General features: G+C 38.1%; 1 protein-coding gene and 1 non-coding gene across 5 annotated transcripts; both read right to left on the bottom strand.

Annotated features, from left to right (window-relative positions):
- Positions 1-1312: 1312 nt before the first annotated feature.
- Positions 1313-17019, bottom strand: LOC127807970 (uncharacterized). Of its 4 annotated transcripts, none has more exons than XR_008024837.1 (7): positions 16715-17018; positions 16509-16616; positions 16276-16406; positions 15666-15766; positions 3598-3657; positions 2836-3021; positions 1313-1605 (listed from the first exon to the last, which is right to left on the bottom strand). XR_008024837.1 is itself a non-coding variant. In XM_052346239.1 (7 exons), the coding sequence occupies exons 1-6, from the start codon at positions 16938-16940 to the stop codon at positions 2937-2939; spliced, it is 711 nt and encodes a 236-aa protein (XP_052202199.1). In that variant the 5' UTR covers positions 16941-17019; the 3' UTR covers positions 1313-1605; positions 2913-2936. The 4 variants fall into 4 exon arrangements, 2 of the variants coding, with proteins under 2 accessions (XP_052202199.1, XP_052202198.1); XR_008024836.1 differs by having other exon boundaries at positions 1313-1637; positions 16715-17017; XM_052346239.1 differs by having other exon boundaries at positions 2913-3021; positions 16715-17019.
- Positions 17011-17083, bottom strand: TRNAA-UGC (transfer RNA alanine (anticodon UGC)). Its single transcript has one exon. It is a non-coding gene; the product is annotated as a tRNA-Ala (tRNA).
- Between the last annotated feature and the right edge of the window lie 2402 nt (positions 17084-19485).

Below are 19485 nucleotides of genomic sequence, written 5' to 3' on the forward strand. Positions count from 1 at the left end.
TGAGGATACTTTTCCATTATTGTTTATTCCAATTATAAACTGTAATCTGGTAAAGCATGTCATGAACAAAAACTTTCTGTTTTTTCTTGAAGAGATGGAGAAAAACATGCTTCCCCCCACCCCCTGGCATATTAAAAAAAAATAGAAAAAAAATGGCTATATTGGAAAGCAAATGGACTGAGCTGAACCAAGACCTAAGTGGTTTTAAAGCCCAAAATTTAAGTTTGTGCTCAGTTCAATTGTTAATCGGGCAAACACAAGCTAGCCTTTTAATTGGTGAGCCAAGTCCAGACTGTTCTTTAATAGCTCGTTTCATTTGCAATTATATAGAATCAAATTGAAGGTAACAAGAACTATAAGGTAGCTTTAACTTGTATGGCCTTGAGTGATCTCAAGCTCTGGTGCAAGAATCTATAACATGGAGGGCTTTCACGAAGATGGGAAAAGCCCAACACATAGTTCTCACATTATGCAGCTTAATTTGTATTGTGTTTCTATATGAGAGGTATCATAGATCTGCAGTATACATATAATTATATATTTTCAAAAATATGGCCATGGAGAGAGATAATTGGGGAGCTAGAGTTCTAGTTGTTAACCCCACCTAGTGGGATTAAAGCTTGAGATGAATCAGATGATGTATGTTCACAAACATGGCGGTAGAGCTCGACAAAGCTAGCTTGTTCAGCAGACATGATCAAAAATAGAGTTCAAGGTCAGTGGTTTACATAACGAACTGAAAAGTCTGAAATGAGAACATATTAGTGAACAGCTTGGTTAGTTTACGGCTACATTTTCAAATGTGATGGGAGATTTCTTCCAATACATAACTAGAGGTCAGTCATTCCCTCAATAAAGGGCTGAGTTAGGAAGGGCATCTAGCACAAAATTTTGCCACATTATTCTTTTGCATGAATTTATATTGTCAATGCGACTTTTAAAAATCTATGAATGTCATGCCACCAATCCTAACTTGGTCAGGATAAGGGGCAGTTGATGATGACACAGCTAGAGGTCAGACCACGGGATAGCTTGTGACAGACCCACTCAACACGCAAGGATTTTCACTCCATCTCTAACTAAAATAACTTTTTGTACGAGCAGAATAAACAGGTGTATAAATTAGACTTCAAAAACCTGCCAATCCTTGTACATTACACAAATACAGGCACTGGCATCTTGGAACAGATGAGGGAATGTCAAACCAAGGGGCCACTAAAGAGAAAGGGATCTAAAATAAATAACACAGTTGATATGCCTTGGAACAGATGAGGGAATGTCAGACCAAGGGGCCACTAAATAGAAAGGGATCTAAAATAAATAACACAGTTGATTATATCAAAATGATCAGAATCAAATTTGTAACACATCATGGCCACAAAGCACGGTTGAAAGAATACAGAGTAACCTTAAAAGGGGGTTTAATAAGAAAAATATTCAGGAATAATCTAGCATGACTTGGCTTTACCTCTATATTGCTAAACAATTCAAAGATGTGTAAGTTCCTCTGCAGACAAGAGTAATTGTACACATCCTCCACCTGGAGAATTGCCACCAAGCTTCAGCATTGCCTAATGTAACTTGCTAACATATTGTAAGGTTGCTCTGCAGACAACAGAGTTGTACACATCTGTCACCTGTACAAATACCAATTGCTACCATAAAATAGTAAAACCTGCTAGTTTACTCTACAACATGTCAGATAAACTACAATAGCTTTGCAGAACTTCTGAAGAAGGCGACAGATGTGCTTTTAATATAAACACATTACAGCTGCTGCAGGCAAAATTTTCCTCATATATCATCTATTAACTTATGTAACCAACAATTTTCTAAGCCACTTCTCTCCAAACAGGAAAAACGAGAAAATGTTAGAGATTATAATATTATCATTCAAAGAATTGAAGCATAACAGCAGAAGCACAGAAATTGCTGGAATCCAAGTATTAATGTTTGGATCAGCTTTGAATTACCCCTCACCAGGGGAGAGCGGTAGTAGAAGCCAAAATAATAATCAAATTCAAAGAAATCATAAACAATAATCACAAGCCTTAATCTCATTTAAGTTCCACGGGGATTACTCAATCCACAAGGCAGAGTTTAAATTCAAGCAATCACTAAACTTTATAAAATATTAGATTGTAGAACAAATAATACAGACAAACTATAAAAACCATAGTTTATAAGCAAGGATGCAAACAATTGGAAATAGCTTTGAATTAAGTAATCCAATAAACCAAATTTTCTTTTTCTGCAAAACCTATCCAACAAGTTATATAGAGAATCAAAATGAGTTCCACAAATATATATACATATACATATATAACCCCATGCATTAACAAATCTACTTAAGACAGCTTCATTTTCCATTTATTTAATGCACAAATATATATCCATGTGAATAGAAATATTTCTAGGTAAAACTCATTTCCCAATAGCATATCATGAAGCAATCACCCTACAGAAAACTCATTTCTTATAAGAGGAACAATAAAATGAAAATCTAGCAGGATTCATATTCTACCAGAAATGTAATATAGAGGCACAGAGTAGGAGAGGGGCTTGTACTTATGCTACTGTCTAGCACAGAGCAAATATTCCAGAAATGGGATAAAATGAGCAGACCCAAGCAAATTTTTGGACGTCACTTAAATAGAGGTAACCATGAGAGACAGTAAGTGAAGATGAAGACTGATTTCATTAAAATATAATCAAGATAATGCAGATGCTATACCTTTGCACAGAATTGACTTCACTAACAAAAGAAAGAAGTTCCATCAAACAAAATAAGTTTGAAACCACATAATCTGAAAGGGGAGGGGCTAAGCAGTATACTTTTAACAGTCAATGTCTTCATCCCCATAGCAAGAAGCAGCTTTTGAAAAACTTCAAGAAGAGATGAAAAGCAGTACATAAAGTCTGCAGGATTGAGAGAATCAAATTTCCAGGCAATCCTTGACACCCTGCTCGAATTTGTTCAGGAAAGTTATTGTAGCCATTAGTGCATCTGCCACCTTCTGCCTGCAGCAAACAAAAGAAACAAACTAGATATTCGGAAATAGTACACAGAACACTAGAGAAAGTTATTATTAGAATTAAGCTTCTGCCCAAAAAAGACCGACTTTTACAGAATTCAACTTGAAAATGCAGATCTTAGAAGTCTCCCGTACAACAAAATCACTGTTAAAAATAGTAATATGTCGATAACAACATTCTGAAATGCAGATCTTAATAAGGGTAGACAGACCCTAATAATTAGTGGTACAAACGCACATGCAAATGAAAAGGCAATAATAGCACTCAGAAAGTTCCGAACAGGCACTGCTGATGCTAAGGGGTTTTACAACTTCAGAGACATCTCAGTGGTCTAAGGTTATCAGTGTAATTTAGAACCAATACGTGTAATATTTTCAGAGACATTCCAAAGTTCTAGTTACGGGTCCAGATTTTGGCAAGTTGGCATATTCTATGATAACAAACATAAGAATTAGTAATAATTTAAGAGCAATGAAGAGAATTTCTGAGGTACACTCGTATGAAATTATTTCAGGAATACAAACCACCATCAACTTCCCAATTTAAACAGAATAGACGCACCTACTGGAAGGCAATTGAATATCAGTTTCATTTGCCATGGAATTGAGAGAGGCAAAGGACCTGCAATTGTGGAGGAAAAGAAGTCTATTCATATATGAAAACAATCAATTAGGAGATTCAAACTTTAAATCAATATAAACACATATATTTAAAACGTATTTCATCACTCAAACGCATTTTATATAATTTTGTGTCAAAAAAGAATCAGAATCTACATAGTTAAAACAATGAACTAGGTTGATGTATAACTGTTTGTTGGAAGAAGAAAGAGACGAGAGAGAGGAGCTAGATGGATAAGGATCAAGAGTGATAAAAGAGATCACAGCTAAAGTATTCTAATCCTAATCAATAAAGGAGAGTAGAAGATAAAAGCAATCTTGGAATCAGCTAAAGAAATACAAGATATATTATATACTAATCCAAATCTGTAAATTAGATTAGTCTAAAGTTATGTTCTTATCCCTGTAAAATAGGAGAGAAAAAGGAGATTTTTCAGGAGAATATTTAGGTAGTTTGCTGTATATATATCTTCTTAATCAATAGAATTTCTACGGTGGAAGAGTTAATTCATTCTCCAACCGATTTGTTCATGATATCAGAGCCAAGTTCTTGTGGCATTTGTTTTTGGTTTCTTGTTGCATAGAGGAGTCTTAAAGTCCACGATATGGCTGAAAAACAAGCAGCCAGTGAGACTTCTACCTCTAATCCTCCTTCAATGAAGGATACTTCAATTCCAGCTGCTCCAGTTGTTCCAACTACCATGGAAAGTCACTTTCTCCAGATCACACAACACAAACTGAATGGAACCAATTACAGAGAATGGTCCCAATCAGTTTTACTCGTTGTTAAAGGTAAGGGAAAGATAGGATGCCTAACTGGTGCAGTCTCCAAACCGAGCACTGAATCAACTACATATGGCATGCATATGGGAGGCCGAGAATGCCATTGTTATGGTTTGGTTAGGGAATTCTATGGAACCAAATATTGGAAAGACCTACCTATTTTACAAGACAGCTAGTGAAATTTGGAAGGCAATCCAAGAAATATAATCTGACATGGAAAACACAGCCCAATGCTTCCAGATCCGGTCACTCATTCGAACCACATGACAAGCTACAAGATTTGTTACTGAGTATTATAATTCTTTAACAGAATTGTGACAAGAGATAGATTTGTTCTATGAGATTACATGGGAGTGTTATGCGGATGGAAGGAAATATAACAAGATGGTGGAAAAGGAGAGAGTCTTCAACTTCTTACATGAACTAAACTCAAACCTTGATGAAGTGAGGGGCAGGCTACTCGATACAAAGCCTTTTCTCTCCATCGGAGAGGTCATTCTAACAGCGAGAAGAAAGCAGGAAAAGGTGATGTTGACAGATTCAGGGTATTCAAACAGCAAGGTCTATACCCCAACCTCAGCCCTTAACGTTTCCCGAGGGAAAATACCTATCATCACTACAAAAGGAGAGTCTCAAAAGGAGAAATAATGGTGATCATTGCAATAGACCTTACCACACAAGAGAAACTTGTTGGAAGATTCATGAGAAGCCAGCAAACTAGAAACCAATGAATCAAAGGAAGGGAGGACAACCCCGAGGACAAACCATCTATATGATGGAGGCTGGAAAAGGAAGTACAAACTTCACTTTAACAGCAGACCAACTAGAAGCTCTTCAGCAACTTTTGAGTCAAACTAAGGTTGCTAAGACTGAAAATTCAGATCCCTAGCAAAGCAAGGTAACGCCGAATACTCTTATTTCCAAAACTCTTCCTAAAGACTGCTAGATCATAGATACTGGAGCATCAGATAACATGACAGGTTCTCTTCATATGCTGTCCAATTATGAACCTTGTGATCAAGATATTACTATTTTTTATGGCTGATGGAACAAAATCCTTAGCAAAAGGGAAAGGAACAGCTTATATAGCAGGACTAACTTTAAAATCAGTACTATATGTAGCTGATTTAAAGTGTAATCTGCTATCAATAAGCAAATTAACTAAGGACAGGGGTTGTTTGGTGACATTCTTTCAATCTTATTGTGTTTTTTAGGACTATCCTCAAGGAAGATGATTGGCAGTGCTAAGAAGAGAGGAGGACTCTATCAAACCTCAAGACTTGATCATTCTACTGCATTTAGGTTTCCTATTCAATCTTCTTTATCTGCTGTTTCAGAATCAGAAATTATGTTATTGCATCAACGGTTAGGACATCCTAGTTTTGAGTATCTTAGAATCTTGTATCCTTTTCTTTCAAGCAATAAAGACTTTACTTGTGAACATTGCATTCTTGCAAAGCAAACCAGAAGCCCTCATCCTAACCGTGCGTATTCTCCATCAAAACCCTTTCATTTAATTCATAGTGACATTTGTGTTCAAGAGGTTTCATCAAATGGTGCACAATGTCTTCCAAACATCAATTCAAGTTTTAAGAACTGATAATGGTCGAGAATACTTCTCAAATGAGTTTAATCAGTACTTTAGAGTACGGTATCATTCACCAAAGCTCATGTCCCTATAGCCCCCAACAAAATGGGATAGTCGACAAAAAGAATCGCCATCTTCTTGAAACAGCTAGGGCACTCATGTTTACCCATTCAGTCCCAAATTCCTATTGGGGAGAAGCTATACTTACATCTGCATATCTCATCAACCGACTTCACTCAAAAGTTCTAAAGTTTAAGACTCCCCTAAATGTCCTTCTTGAATCTTTTCCTCATCATTCTTGAGTCTTAAACTCTCTTACTCCTAAAGTGTTTGGATCCTAAGGCACTCAAGTGCATCTTCGTGGGCTATTCTCCTACTCAGCAAGAGTACAAATGCTATAATCCTATTACAAAAAAATTCATTGTCTCTTGTAATGTTTCATTTGTTGAAACACAACCATTCTTCCATATACATTCCTAGCGAAGGAACATTACTGAAACTGAACACCATTGGGATCCAATGGTGCTCACTCCAGATTATTCTATTCTCTTACTGTTGTGCCATAGAAAATAAGTTGAGAAAAAATGAGAATTTTTAAAGAAAAAATAAAAACGCTCGCGGCAGTGTGACTTGCGGCAAGGGCTTTGCGACAATGTGCCGCGAGCCCCCTTTGCGGCAGCAGCTTTGCGAAAGTGTGCCGCGAGCCCCCTTGTGGCGAAGGCAAAATCTTGCGACTAGACCTTGTGGCGGAGGTAAAACCTTGCGGCGAGACCTTGTGGCAAAGACAAAACTTTGCGGCAAGATCTTATGGCGAAGGTAAAACCTTGCGGCGAGATCTTGTGGCAAAGGCAAAACCTCGCGACGAGACCTTGTGGCAAAGGCAAAACCTCGCGGCGAGACCTTGTGATAAAGGCAAAACCTTGCGGCGAGACTTTATGGCGAAGGCAAAACCTTGCGGCGAGATCTTGTGGCGGAGGTAAAACCTTGCGACAAGACCTTGTGGCAAAGGAAAAACCTTGCGGCGAGATCTTATGGCAGAGTGAAACCTTACAGCGAGATCTTATGGCGGAGTGAAACCTTGCGGCGAGACCTTAAGGCGAAGGCAAAATCTTGCGGCGAGATCTTGTGGCGGAAGTAAAACCTTGCGGCGAGATCTTGTGGCGGAAGTAAAACCTTGCGGCGAGACCTTGTGGCAAAGGCAAAACCTTGCGGCGAGACCTTGTGACGAAGGCAAAACCTCGTGGCGAGACCTTGTGGCGAAGCCGAGACCTTGCGGCGAGACCTTGTGGCGGAGGTAAAACCTTACGGCGAGACCTTATGGCAAAAGCAAAACCTAACGGTAAGTCTTGTGGCAAGACCTTGCATCAAAGACTTGATTGTAGTCACACGCCTTGAACATGGTTCACTCAACAAACGACACGTGTCAGCACCAAGCACCCTTGAGAATCGTGCCCTATAAATACCCAGCTACAGGACATTAATGAGGACTTCCAACTTCGGTAAATCTTATCACTTAGAATACACTTTTACTATTTTCGCGAATAGTCATTGGGATCCGAGACTGATTTTGGCATCGGAGGGTCTTCGCGGGAGAAGATTCCCGCGAGCCCTCTAACCCATTTTTTGAGCATCAATGGGGTCAAATCCTTGCGGCGAAGGAAAAAGCTTGTGGCGAGACCTCGTGGCAAAGGAAAAAGCTTGCGGAGAGACCTAGCGACGAAGGCAAAAAGCTTGTGGCAACAGCTAGTGACAAGAGCTTCTGGCAAGAGCTAGTTGCGAGAGTTTATGGCAAGAACTTGTGGCAAGAGCTTATGGCAAATCCTTGCGGCAAGCATCCTAGCGGCAAACTCCCTTGAGGCGACATCTTTTACGGCAACCTAATCTCACCCGACAACAAGCTCGAGTAGACCCCACATCACAAATTTTAATTGTTGTATTTTGGCAACAACACTTACCTACACCCAGCTCAATCTTGAAGCCATCTGAACCTTCACCTGAAAGTTGTCAAGTACCTATGTCCTCTAATCAAACCCATTAAGGGGGAGAGAACGAGGAAAACAAAACTCAAGAGAATGATCAGGTTCAAAGTAAGCCTCCTTTTGGTTTATTCAAGGATGCCCCGTGACTAGTTAACCATTTCATCTGAACCAAGGATAAGTCCAAAAGAGAGCTAACAGAAATGATGAGGCTCCTAGTCGGGGGGAGGACAAAGCAAAGAATGAAGAGTATGACCTTGATATTCCTATTGCTCTAAAGAAAGGGGTGAGATCATGCACTAAACACCCCATCTCAAACTCTCAAACTTTCAGGGATACTCAAAATTATCCCCTTAGTTTAGGTCCTTCATAGCCAGTTTGGATGATGTGGATCTTCCTAAAGACATCTATCAAGCATTAAAGAAAGAAAAATGAAGGCAATTGTCATCGAAGAGATGAAAGCACCGGAAAAAAAATGATACTTGGGAGATAATGGACTATCAAATGGGAAGAATACAGTAGGCAGCAAATGGGTGTTCACCATCAAATACAAATCAGATGGGAGTATTGACAGGAACAAAGCAAGGCTTGTAGCTCAAGGTTTTACTCAAACTCAAGACCTTAACTATGAAGAAATATTTTCACCTGTGGCTAAACTTAATTCTATTCGAGTATTATTATCCTTGGCAATCAACTTGGATTGGAGATTACATCAATTAGACATAAAGAATCCCTTCTAAATGGTGAGTTGGACTTTGTGGAGGGACTGCCCCAATCAGAAAGTAAGGACAACATCCTAGTTGTGGCAGACTGGTTGACTAAATTTGCCCATTTCATAGGGTTGACCCATCCTTACACAGCTCAAGATGTAGCTAGGATCTTCTTAGATAGGGTGATTAAATTGCGAGAGGCCCCTAAGACCATAATCTCTGATAGGGACAAGATTTTCACCAGCTTGATGTGGCAAGAGCTGATAAAGTCTCTAGGAACAAAATTCAATTTATCTACTGCATATCACCCTCAATCTGACAGCCAAACTGAGAGGGTGAACCAGAGCCTTGAAACATATCTAAGATGCGATTGTTTGTTGCAGCCTAAGGAGTGGCATAGGTGGTTGTCCCTGGCCCAATGGTGGTATAATACCAACCACCATTCAGCAATTAAAATGTCCCCTTTTGAGGCTCTATTTGAGTATAAACCACCCATGCTACCAGCAGTGGAAGGAGGCTCTAATGTGGCTTCAATTGAAGACTATTTACAACAAAAGAGGAGAATAACACAACAGTTGAAGCAAGAATTAGCCTTGGCCCAAAATCGAATGAAACAGAATGCTGACCGAAGAAGGAGTGAGAAGGAGTGAGAAGAGGGGAAGGAAGTGTATCTAAGGCTGAGGCATAACCACCTAAAGTCAATCTCTTGAGAAAGGATCACTAAGCTTAGCCCCAAGTATTATGGACCATTTCCTATCGAAGCCAAGGTAGGGAAGGTGGCCTATCGGTTAAAGCTTCCTGCAAGGTCACAAATTCACCCTGATTTCCATGTTTCGCTCCTGAAGAAGTTGGTGGGGGTTCAACCAACGAGTCCTGTACTACCAGCCCTCCCCAAAAAAGTCAGCGTAAGAACCGAACCAGAAGTTGTTGTCGACAGAAGAGTAGTGTATAAACATGGGGCTCCACTCATCCAAGCACTGGTCAAATGGCATGGTAGCACATCCGAAGACAACACATGGGAATACCTTCCGGAATTTCTCAAGCAGTTCCCACGAGCCGCCAGCCTCCTTAGCATTTCTTACGGGACAAGAAACAGCTAACAGAGGGGGAGTTGTCACGAATTCAGCCCTTAATTTAGTTCCATTTTTAATTTCTGCATTTACTTGCTTCGCAATTTCTATATTAGCAATATTAGAGTATAAAAAGGGCCACGTGTAAGGGAGGTAGGAGGAATATAGTTTGTTAAGAATTGTACTAGGTGCGCGCCCACCTCTAACAAGAGAATATCTCCTCCAAACAGCCTATATATATCTGCCCCATTCCACGATGGAAGGCAGTGAATGAGAATACTGAATTATGTTCTCTCTTTTCCATTCTTTGTTCTCTCTCTCTGTGATATATATATATATATATATTACTCTATTCTATTTCTCTGAATCGCTTCCAAATCCCCACCGGATTGGAGAGACTCTCATTGTCAGGCTGAGACCGTGACAAAAACAAATTGCCCATTCCGATCATTGAGAATCTCCTAGACAAACTAACAGGAGCATCCATCTTCTCGAAGCTAGACCTTACCTCCAGATACCACTAGATCAAAATGAACCCAAATGACTGCCATAAAACAGCTTTCAGAACCCACCAAGGACAATATGAGTTCTTGGTAATGCCCTTCGACCTTACTAATGCTCCTGCCACCTTTCAAGCTCTCATGAACCACATTTTTGCTCCCTATCTTACTTAGGAAGTTCATGCTGGTCTTTTTTGATGACATATAAATCTACAACCCCAGCCTAAACCAGCATGTAACCCACCTCCAAAAGGTATTTGAAATTCTCAAAAGCCATCAACTATTTGTGAATAAGTCTAAGTGCACCTTTGCCGAGCCAGGAGTAGAATACCTAGGCTATGTAATCACTAGTCAGGGAGTAAGTACAAACCCCCAGAAGGTGGAAGCTATGAAGAATTGGCCTAAACCAAAAACACTAAAAGAGTTGAGGGGATTCCTAGGCCTCATTGGTTACTACTGATGGTTCATCAGAGGCTATGGAATATTGAGTAAGCCCTTGACAACTCTACAAAAAAAGGATAACTTCCATTGGGGCAGTGAAGCAAATAAGGATTTTGCGAAATTAAAGGAAGCAATGACACAAGCTCCGGTGCTGGCCCTCCCAGACTTTTCGAAAGAATTTGTGCTAGAAACGGACGCTTGTGATGTGGGAGTAGGGGCTATGCTAAGCCAAGAGGACAGACCCGTATCCTATTTGAGCCAAACCCTCGCACCTCGACACTTAGGCCTCAACATATATGATAAAGAATTGTTGGTTGTGTTGGTGGCGATGGACAAATAGAGGTATTATCTAGAAGGTAGGAGATTTATTATAAGAACAGATCATGAAAGTTTGAAGTTCTTATCTCAACAAAGGGCACACAACCAATTGCAACGTAAAGGGATCACTAAGTTAATGGGGTATGACTATATCATCCAATACCGGAAGGGCAAAGAAAACCTAGTGGCAGATCCACTATCAAGGAAGGTGGAACCAATTAGTTGCCACGTCATCTCAGCCTTGGTACCAAATTGAATGTAGGAGATCACTAACAATTACGAGCACATAGCATGGATTAAGGAGAAAATAACTAGGTTGACAGTACACCCTCAAGGGGAGGCAGGATATTCCTTCCAAGGAGGCTTGCTAAAATACCAAGGTCAGGTGGTTATAGGGGAAGATGATCAACTGCGAAGCAGGATCTTGCAAGCACTACATGATTTTCCCATAGGGGGGCCTCAGGGCTTAATGTAACATATCATCGGGTAAGACAACTATTCTATTGGTCAGGCCTAAAGAAGGATGCCACTAAATATGTGTTGCAATGAACCACCTGCCAACGATGCAAACATGAGCAAGTACCCTACCCAGGCCTATTACAACCACTAGAGATTCCCTCCCAAGCTTGGGAACAGATCTCTATGGACTTCATTGAGGCCCTACCTAAGTATGAGGGGTTTGGCACCATCTTGGTAGTAGTAGATAGATTGACCAAGTACAGTCACTTCCTTCTCCTTGCCCACCCATTTACAGCTACTGAAGTGGCTAGGAAGCTTATGGACGGAGTCTTTAAAATACATGGAGTACTGAAGGCTATGGTTTCAGATCGTGATAAAATTTTTACAAGCCAATTTTGGAAGACCCTATGTCAAGGGTTGGGAATAGGGCTGCAAATGTTATCCGCCTACCATTCAAAAACCGATGGACAGACGGAGCGCGTCAACCAGTGCTTGGAGACATACCTCCAATGCCTCTGTTTTACAAAACCCAGAAGTTGGAGTTGTTGGTTACCACTAGCTTAATGGTGGTACAACACCAACTTCCATATACAGCTCACAAAAGGACCCCATTTGAGGCTTTATTTGGCTACCCTCCACCTATAATTCCGGCATTGATACATTACACTCCCGCAAAAATATCAGATGACCACTACCTGCAAACAAGGCAGGACGCTCTACAAATAATAAAAAGGGACCTTAGCATGGCCCAACAGAAGATGAAACAGAGGGCAGACAGCCATCGCACGGACATAACCTTTGAGGTGGGTGACGAAGTCTATTTGAAGGTAAAACAGTTCCAACAACACTTATTTCACAAGGGACCTATCTCTAAAATTAGCCCCAAATACTATGGTCCCTTCAAGATACTGGCTAAGATAGGAACCGTGGCATACAAGCTGCAATTGCCTAATGGCGTGGGTTTACATCCGGTCTTTCATGTGTCTCTTCTCAAGCCAGCGAGAGGAATCACGACTGATACTAGCTGGGAAATTCCCGACCTACAAGATGATACGGTATTGGAAATCAAGCCTAAGGCAGTGCTCGATTGACGTGTCATTTACAAGGATTCCCTGCCCATCACTCAAGTTCTAGTCCAATGGACACACCTGCATCCGGATAATACCACCTGGGAATACTTTCCGGAGCTCCTTTAGCGTTATCCCAGGGTGGCCAGTTTTCTCTAATTTCTTGGGGATAAGAAATATTTCAAGGGGTGGGGAGTGTCACAACCCAAGGGTTGGTCTGTAATTAGAGTTGTGTAGCCGGGTATAAAGGGAGATTGGTGTAACTGTAATAAGCCACTTGGCACATAGCAGCCTACTTGGCACATGGCCACTCGGAGATTCTAGAGAAGTAGTTAGAGGAAGTCTCTAGTGTAACCAACCCTTATAAATAAGAAGCTGCTCACGAGGATGGGGAGGTGAAGATTAATCCACAAGTCCTTTCCCTCCTAATTCAATCTCTATTCTCTCTTATTTCTCTCTCTCTCTCTCTCTGATTTCCTTTCTTCCCACCAAATCTCTTCCCAAACTTCGGAAGAGACTCCAAGCCAGATCCAAAGATCTGACACAGTGTTCTAAAACGCGCTAAACGCTAGTCGGGCGCTAGGCTGGGGCCTAGCGCCTAGGCAATGCATACAAAAATTATTTAAATAAAATTTATATTATCCCAAATACACATACATATATATATACATATATATATAAACAAATCATATATATAGAGACTATATATATAAATCTATCTCTATTTATATATATATATAAAGTTATAAACAGATCACATATATGATATACCTATATATTAATAGAATTATTATATTATATATATAATATTGTGCATATATAACAAAGGAACATTAACACATATTAAACCAAGTTAAATAATAAATATTAAATAACAAATGTTGAGACTTAGAGAGAGAGAGCAACCAGAGAGAGGAAATCTTCTTGCAAGCAGGGATGGCAACGTTAACGGCGACTGCAACTAAAGAGAGTAAGCGGCGGCGGCGGCGAGTTCATTGTCCACAAGAGATGGTGACGGCGTGTGACAAGAGAGGCTGAGACAGAAAGAGAAAGTGACGAGAGACGGTCGGCGGTAGCGGCGGCAATAGAGAGAGCAAGCAGCGACGGTGAGACGAGAAAGAGAATGGGTAAGGGGGAAGAAACCCTAAATCAACTTATACTAAACTTAATGTGCGACCGAGGCGATTCATGGGGCTAAGCGGCCGCTGTGGCCGATTAGGCACCACTCAGCACCGATTAGCCAAGCTGGTGCCTACGGGGGCTGATTAGGCAAAAATCACGACGGCCAGGGGCCAACTAGCGCCTAGGCGGCCGCCTAGGTCGATTTTTAAATAACTGGTATGCAAGCTGAAAAAATCTTGATATGGCCTAAAGCAATCTCCTAGAGCATGGTTTAAGAGATTTATTGATACTTTAAAGCAGCTTGGATACAAACAAGATCAAGCTTATCACACTTTTTTTACAAAGATGGGAGCTGATGGGAAAAGGACTATTCTAATAGCCTATGTGGATGACATAATCATCACTGGTGATAACATACAAGAGATTGAAAATCTGAAGAATCAACTAAGGGAGGCATTTGAAGTTAAAGAACTGGGAGACCTGAGATATTTCCTAGATCTGGAAGTTGCTAGAAGCAAAGAGGGTATCTTCATATCACAAAGGAAGTACACCCATGATTTGTTCAGAGAAACAGGCAAGTTCGGGTGTAAGCCTGCAAGCACTCATCTAGAGCCTAATTGGAAGAATAAAGAAGAAGGAAATGAAAACAGTAAAGTTGACAGAAGGAGATTTCAGTGTTTGGTAGGTAAGTTAATTTACCTATCTCACACAAGGCCAGATATTGCCTATGTTGTGAGTATAATCAGTCAGTTCATGCATTCTCCAACAAAAAGGCATGTTGAAACTGCATACCATATCTTAAGGTATCTAAAAAGGACATCCGAGAAAGGACTTATGTTCAAGAAAAGCAAAGAAAGAGGAATAAAGTGTTATGCTAATGCAGATTGGGCCTGATCTGTTGAGCACAACATGTCCACATTAGGATATTGCACCAAGTTATGGGGGAACTTGGTCACATGGATAAGCAAGAAGCAGCAAGTGGTTGTTCGCAACAGTGCAAAAGCAGAATACAAGGCTATTGCACAGCGTATTTGTGAATTGATTTGGATAGAAAGGTTAATGAAAGACCTCTCTATGCCTGTCGATTCTCCTAAATTGCTTTATAGTGACAACAAATCAGCTATAAACAAAGTAAACAATCCGATACAGTATGACTAAATGAAGTATGTAAGGATTGATAGACATTTTGTGAAGGAAGAGATAGAAAAAAGAGACATAAGGCTTACTTATGTCCCTATTGAAGACCAAGAAGTAGATATTTTAATAAAGGCTATGCAAAAACAAGGATTTGAAGCTCTTCGAAACAAGCTGGGAATGATGGATATCTATTCTCCAACTTGGGGGTGAGTGTTGGAAGAAGAAAGAGACGAGAGAGAGGAGCTAGATGGATAAGGATCAAGAGTGATCAAAGAGATCACAGCTAAAGTATTCTAATCCTAATCAATAAAGGAGAGTAGAAGATAAAAGCAATCTTGGAATCAGCTAAAGAAATCCAAGATATAAATTAGATTAGTCTAAAGTTATGTTCTTATCCCTGTAAAATGGAGAGAAAATAGGAGATTTTTCAGGAGAATATTTAGGTAGTTTGCTGTATATATATCTTCTTAATCAATAGAATTTTTATGGTGGAAGAGTTATTCATTCTCCAACCAATTCGTTCACTGTTGCTATAATCAGTAACAAGAATGATAATGAATACAGTATTAAATGCTGATGTCTGCAGAAGATCCAGGAAAATACCAAACTAAAGGCTAAGTTCATAAATGTTTGGTTTAAGCAACAAGCAAGTCAACATGATCTGAAAGTAGCCATTATCCCACTAATGAGTAGGTTAAATATGCATTACTATAACTTGGCGGGAAGCATAAAGGACACCAACATGTTAGAAAGCATTGAAGACAAGTTAGAATGACTATTTGACAACCTGAGCTTATCTTGGCAAGGGAAAAAAATAAAAAAATAAACATTCACTTACCTTAAAAGGTCAGTAAGATTAACTTCAGCTTCCAACTTTAGGGGATCTTTATCCTCAAGCAATGAAGACGCATTCTTCAGAATCAACCTGAACGTGCAAACCTGCCAATTCCATAACTTAAGCCCACACTTCAATTGGGAAAATAAGATTTGCATTTCCTCTCCTCGTTCCTCAGTTAGTAATGTATGCGCCACTATGGACTATGGTATTCCCAAATTTGGAATGTGTATGCCTGGCATTATCAACCTCTTTTTTCTATTTTGCTAATCCTAAATCCCCCTGTGACATTTGAAGTGTTCTTTTTTGCACTGGAACAGTTCTTGTTATCTTTTTTGTGCGAAGTAAGAAGTTTCCTCTCTTTACAGTCCTCAAATCCCACTGAAGGAAATTCTCTTCTATCGTACACCCAGCATTAGCAAAGACCACAAATAATAGAAAATGCCTCAAGTACCACACAAGTGAATCATATTGCAAGCTTGACAAACAGCGTTTGTTGGAAGCCGGTTTCCTATCTTAATGGTGTTTTCCTTCAATAAAATTTTAAATAAGCATGTAACATGCATCTAAGATTGTATATCAAAGGAGATTAATTAGATAGAGGACATGAAACCTCGACTCCCGTTCTAGCTTGAAAGGTGACAAAAGAATTCCTGTCCTCAGGAACGCAATCCCTAGCAGCAGATCTCAGCAGCTTCTGAACTTCCTCCAAGTCGCTATCACCCAAATCCGAACCACCTTTCGCTGCGAATCGCCGTCCAAACTCAACCGAATCAAGCAACAAAAATGCCTAACAATTAACAAAAACACGAAAACACAGAAAGATGATAGAGAGATAAAGCGGACTTAGTAAGAGATAAGCAGCGCTAAGGCTGTTGCGAGAGGCGTCGATGGGAGCCAAGAGAAACTTCGACGACTTCTTCTTCTGCTCCCTGAGCCACTCCTTCGGTCCTGCTGAGAACACGTTGAGAAAACGAAGAGTTGGTGCATGTGAATCAATAAATTAGGGTTCAAAGTGAAAGCAAGGAGTGAGAGCGAATAGAAGTCCGTACAGATCCCGATGGACAGAGCAGTTGAGGCCGCGGGATGCTGGAGGCAGGGAACGATGGCTGCTAGCAATGAAAGAGCAGTGGCTTCTCTGCGCGAGCTGTTGATGCGAAAACGATGAAGCCCCTGGTGATGGCCGTATGGTTGTTTTGGCGGTGGTGAAATAATGGGGGGCTTTGGCGGGAACGGGGTAGAACCGGAGAGGATAAGGCAAGCCGTCGGCGGAGACATGGCGGCGTTTGGTGGCGTTTTTGGGGTCGGCTCGAAATTTAAAAAGAAAATAAACTTTAACGAAAGAAAATGGAGATGCGGGGGATCGAACCCCGTGCCTCTCGCATGCAAAGCGAGCGCTCTACCATTTGAGCTACATCCCCAGGCTGAATTGATCGGCCCTAATAAAATTACATAAAATTAAAAATAATCATTTTTTATTGAATAGATTACCCAAAAAATCTTGAAATTTTAAATTTGTCATAATTTTATATGAACTTTAATTGAATTACAATTTTATGAAAATTTGTTTTTTCAATTTATTTTCTAAATTTGTAAATCTGTTACAATCATAAAATATTATTAAAATTTTGGATTTTATATTTAGAAGATGATAAATTACAAAAAAAAAATATTGACAAAAGTTTGTTATAATTTATATTATCAGTTTATTATAATTATATAATATTGTTAGAAATCATTAATTGTTATTAATAATGTGAGTTTTGTGTTCATTACTCACTAATATTTCATAATATTTATTAATTTTTCTCAAAGTTAATCAATTAAAAGCACGTAATTTAGCTGTCTTATCTTTATTTATATTCAACTTATTCACTAAATAATCATTTAATGGCAAAGGTTAATGGTTTCTATTTGTGCTCTTTAGTTGCAACAAACTAACAAATTTAATTAGTGAATAATAAAAATTAAAAATAAATTCTAAAATTATTACAAATCTAGAAGTTCAGTATTTTGTTTTTATAGTTTATCCTTTCTTAATTGTCAATTTAACTTTCGTTTGGCTCAATGGTTGAGCAATTTACATTTTGTAAAATATGTTAATAATGAGAAAACTCTTCGATAAATAAATCAGAGTTACTAATGACATCAAATGAAATACTAATTATAAGAGGCGATAGAAAATAAAGATGTGAGATAGTAGCAATAACAAAATCACGTATAAAAGTGATAATATTTATTATATGTCCAATAAATATAATATCAAAACAAAAAACATGCAAAATGTATGTCAAATGATACCAGTACTATTTTAATATTTTTTAGAAGTGGGATAAATCTTTTGTGAGTTTTATAAACATAAATCACTTAATCTCGTGCCATTAATTAATATTTGTTAACTTTTTAAAATTTTCAAGATGTGCATGTTTTCACTATTATTATAAAAAAACAAAAAATACAAAGAAATTACAAATGTTAAGCAATGACACTTGCTAGATGCATGCAAATATGGGTTCGACATACCCAAATAATGAAAATAAATAACTTAAAATTTTGAGTTCGAACTAATCATTGGTATCTTGGGTGAAATGTCATTGAAAATCCAACTAAGAGATAGTCATTTAGAGAAAGAGTGTGTGTGTGAGAAAGAGAGATTGTTCGATAATTGAAATAAAGTCTATTTTCATTGCGATAAGATTTCAAATTTATGGAACTGACAGAATCGATGAGATTTATGATAAAATCTCATTAGTTGATAAATTGTCATAAAGAAATGCTTATTATTGAAATTACCATTGATCTCTATGAATTTTATTGGTTATTGATAAAGACACACAGAATAAATAGAGATCGAAAACAAAGAGATGTCTCTAGACCATTGATGACTTAGAGAAAGATGAGGAGATAACAAGCGGTGCATCAACAAAGCAAATGAAGGAGATAACGTAAGTGAAATATTTTGTAATATGAAAACAAATATAAGTTGTAAAATTAGGAACAAGATTGTCAACTTATTTAATTAGTTACCTATAATAAAATTATATGATATTTTTAAAAAGAGTAAAGTTTATAATGTAATTTTACCAAATTTCATAAATTTTGTCCCATACTTGTACAAATAGTAAAGCGTACAAGTTGAAAGAGAATCGGATCCAATTACAAAAAAAAAAAAACAAAAAAACAAAAAAGTAAACAATTTGGATGAGAATCAGATCCAATATCAAGCATAATTTGGTATTTTGACTAGTAAAATAGAAATACTATTTAAATAATTAATTTTAGCATTTATGATGACATTTTACACTAACGTGTTATATATTTATCGTATGATATATTGTACAAAAATTAATATAAAATATCATCACAAATATTAAATTTAAGTGACAAAATAACACTTCCATTAATAAAAATGATTAAACATGAAAATAATCAAATCATTTTTATGAATTTACAATTTTATTCAATCATTTGCAATTTTGACAATTAATTCTAAATTTGACTAAATTGACTCAATTTAATGCAATTTTATTTAACATCTAAAATAAAGTGTATTTATATTGACTTTGTATTTCAAGTGTTATATAAGATTAATATTTGTGGGACCTACATATACATATAAGTAAAATAATAAAAAATTAAATTAAAACTTATTACACATAATCTTATGTGTACATGTGGTCCAATAATAATAATAATAATAATATTATTATTATTATTATATGATACTTAATATGTCAAATCAACATAAATATATTTTATCTATATCAATTTTACATATTTGATAAAATTGAACTCTATTGAGTGAATTTGAATTTAATCATTA

This window comes from Diospyros lotus, chromosome 8 (genome assembly GCF_014633365.1).
Source record: "Diospyros lotus cultivar Yz01 chromosome 8, ASM1463336v1, whole genome shotgun sequence".
NCBI lineage: Eukaryota > Viridiplantae > Streptophyta > Magnoliopsida > Ericales > Ebenaceae > Diospyros > Diospyros lotus.

Bases quoted from the DNA above. Each gene is read 5' to 3' on its own strand.
- LOC127807970 (XM_052346239.1), bottom strand. From the start codon at position 16,940: ATGTCTCCGCCGACGGCTTGCCTTATCCTCTCCGGTTCTACCCCGTTC. The intron at 16,617-16,714 runs GTACGGACTTCT...ACGTGTTCTCAG, and splicing joins TGCTCTGTCCATCGGGATCT to CAGGACCGAAGGAGTGGCTC. The intron at 16,407-16,508 runs GTCCGCTTTATC...GGCGATTCGCAG, and splicing joins CGCTGCTTATCTCTTACTAA to CGAAAGGTGGTTCGGATTTG.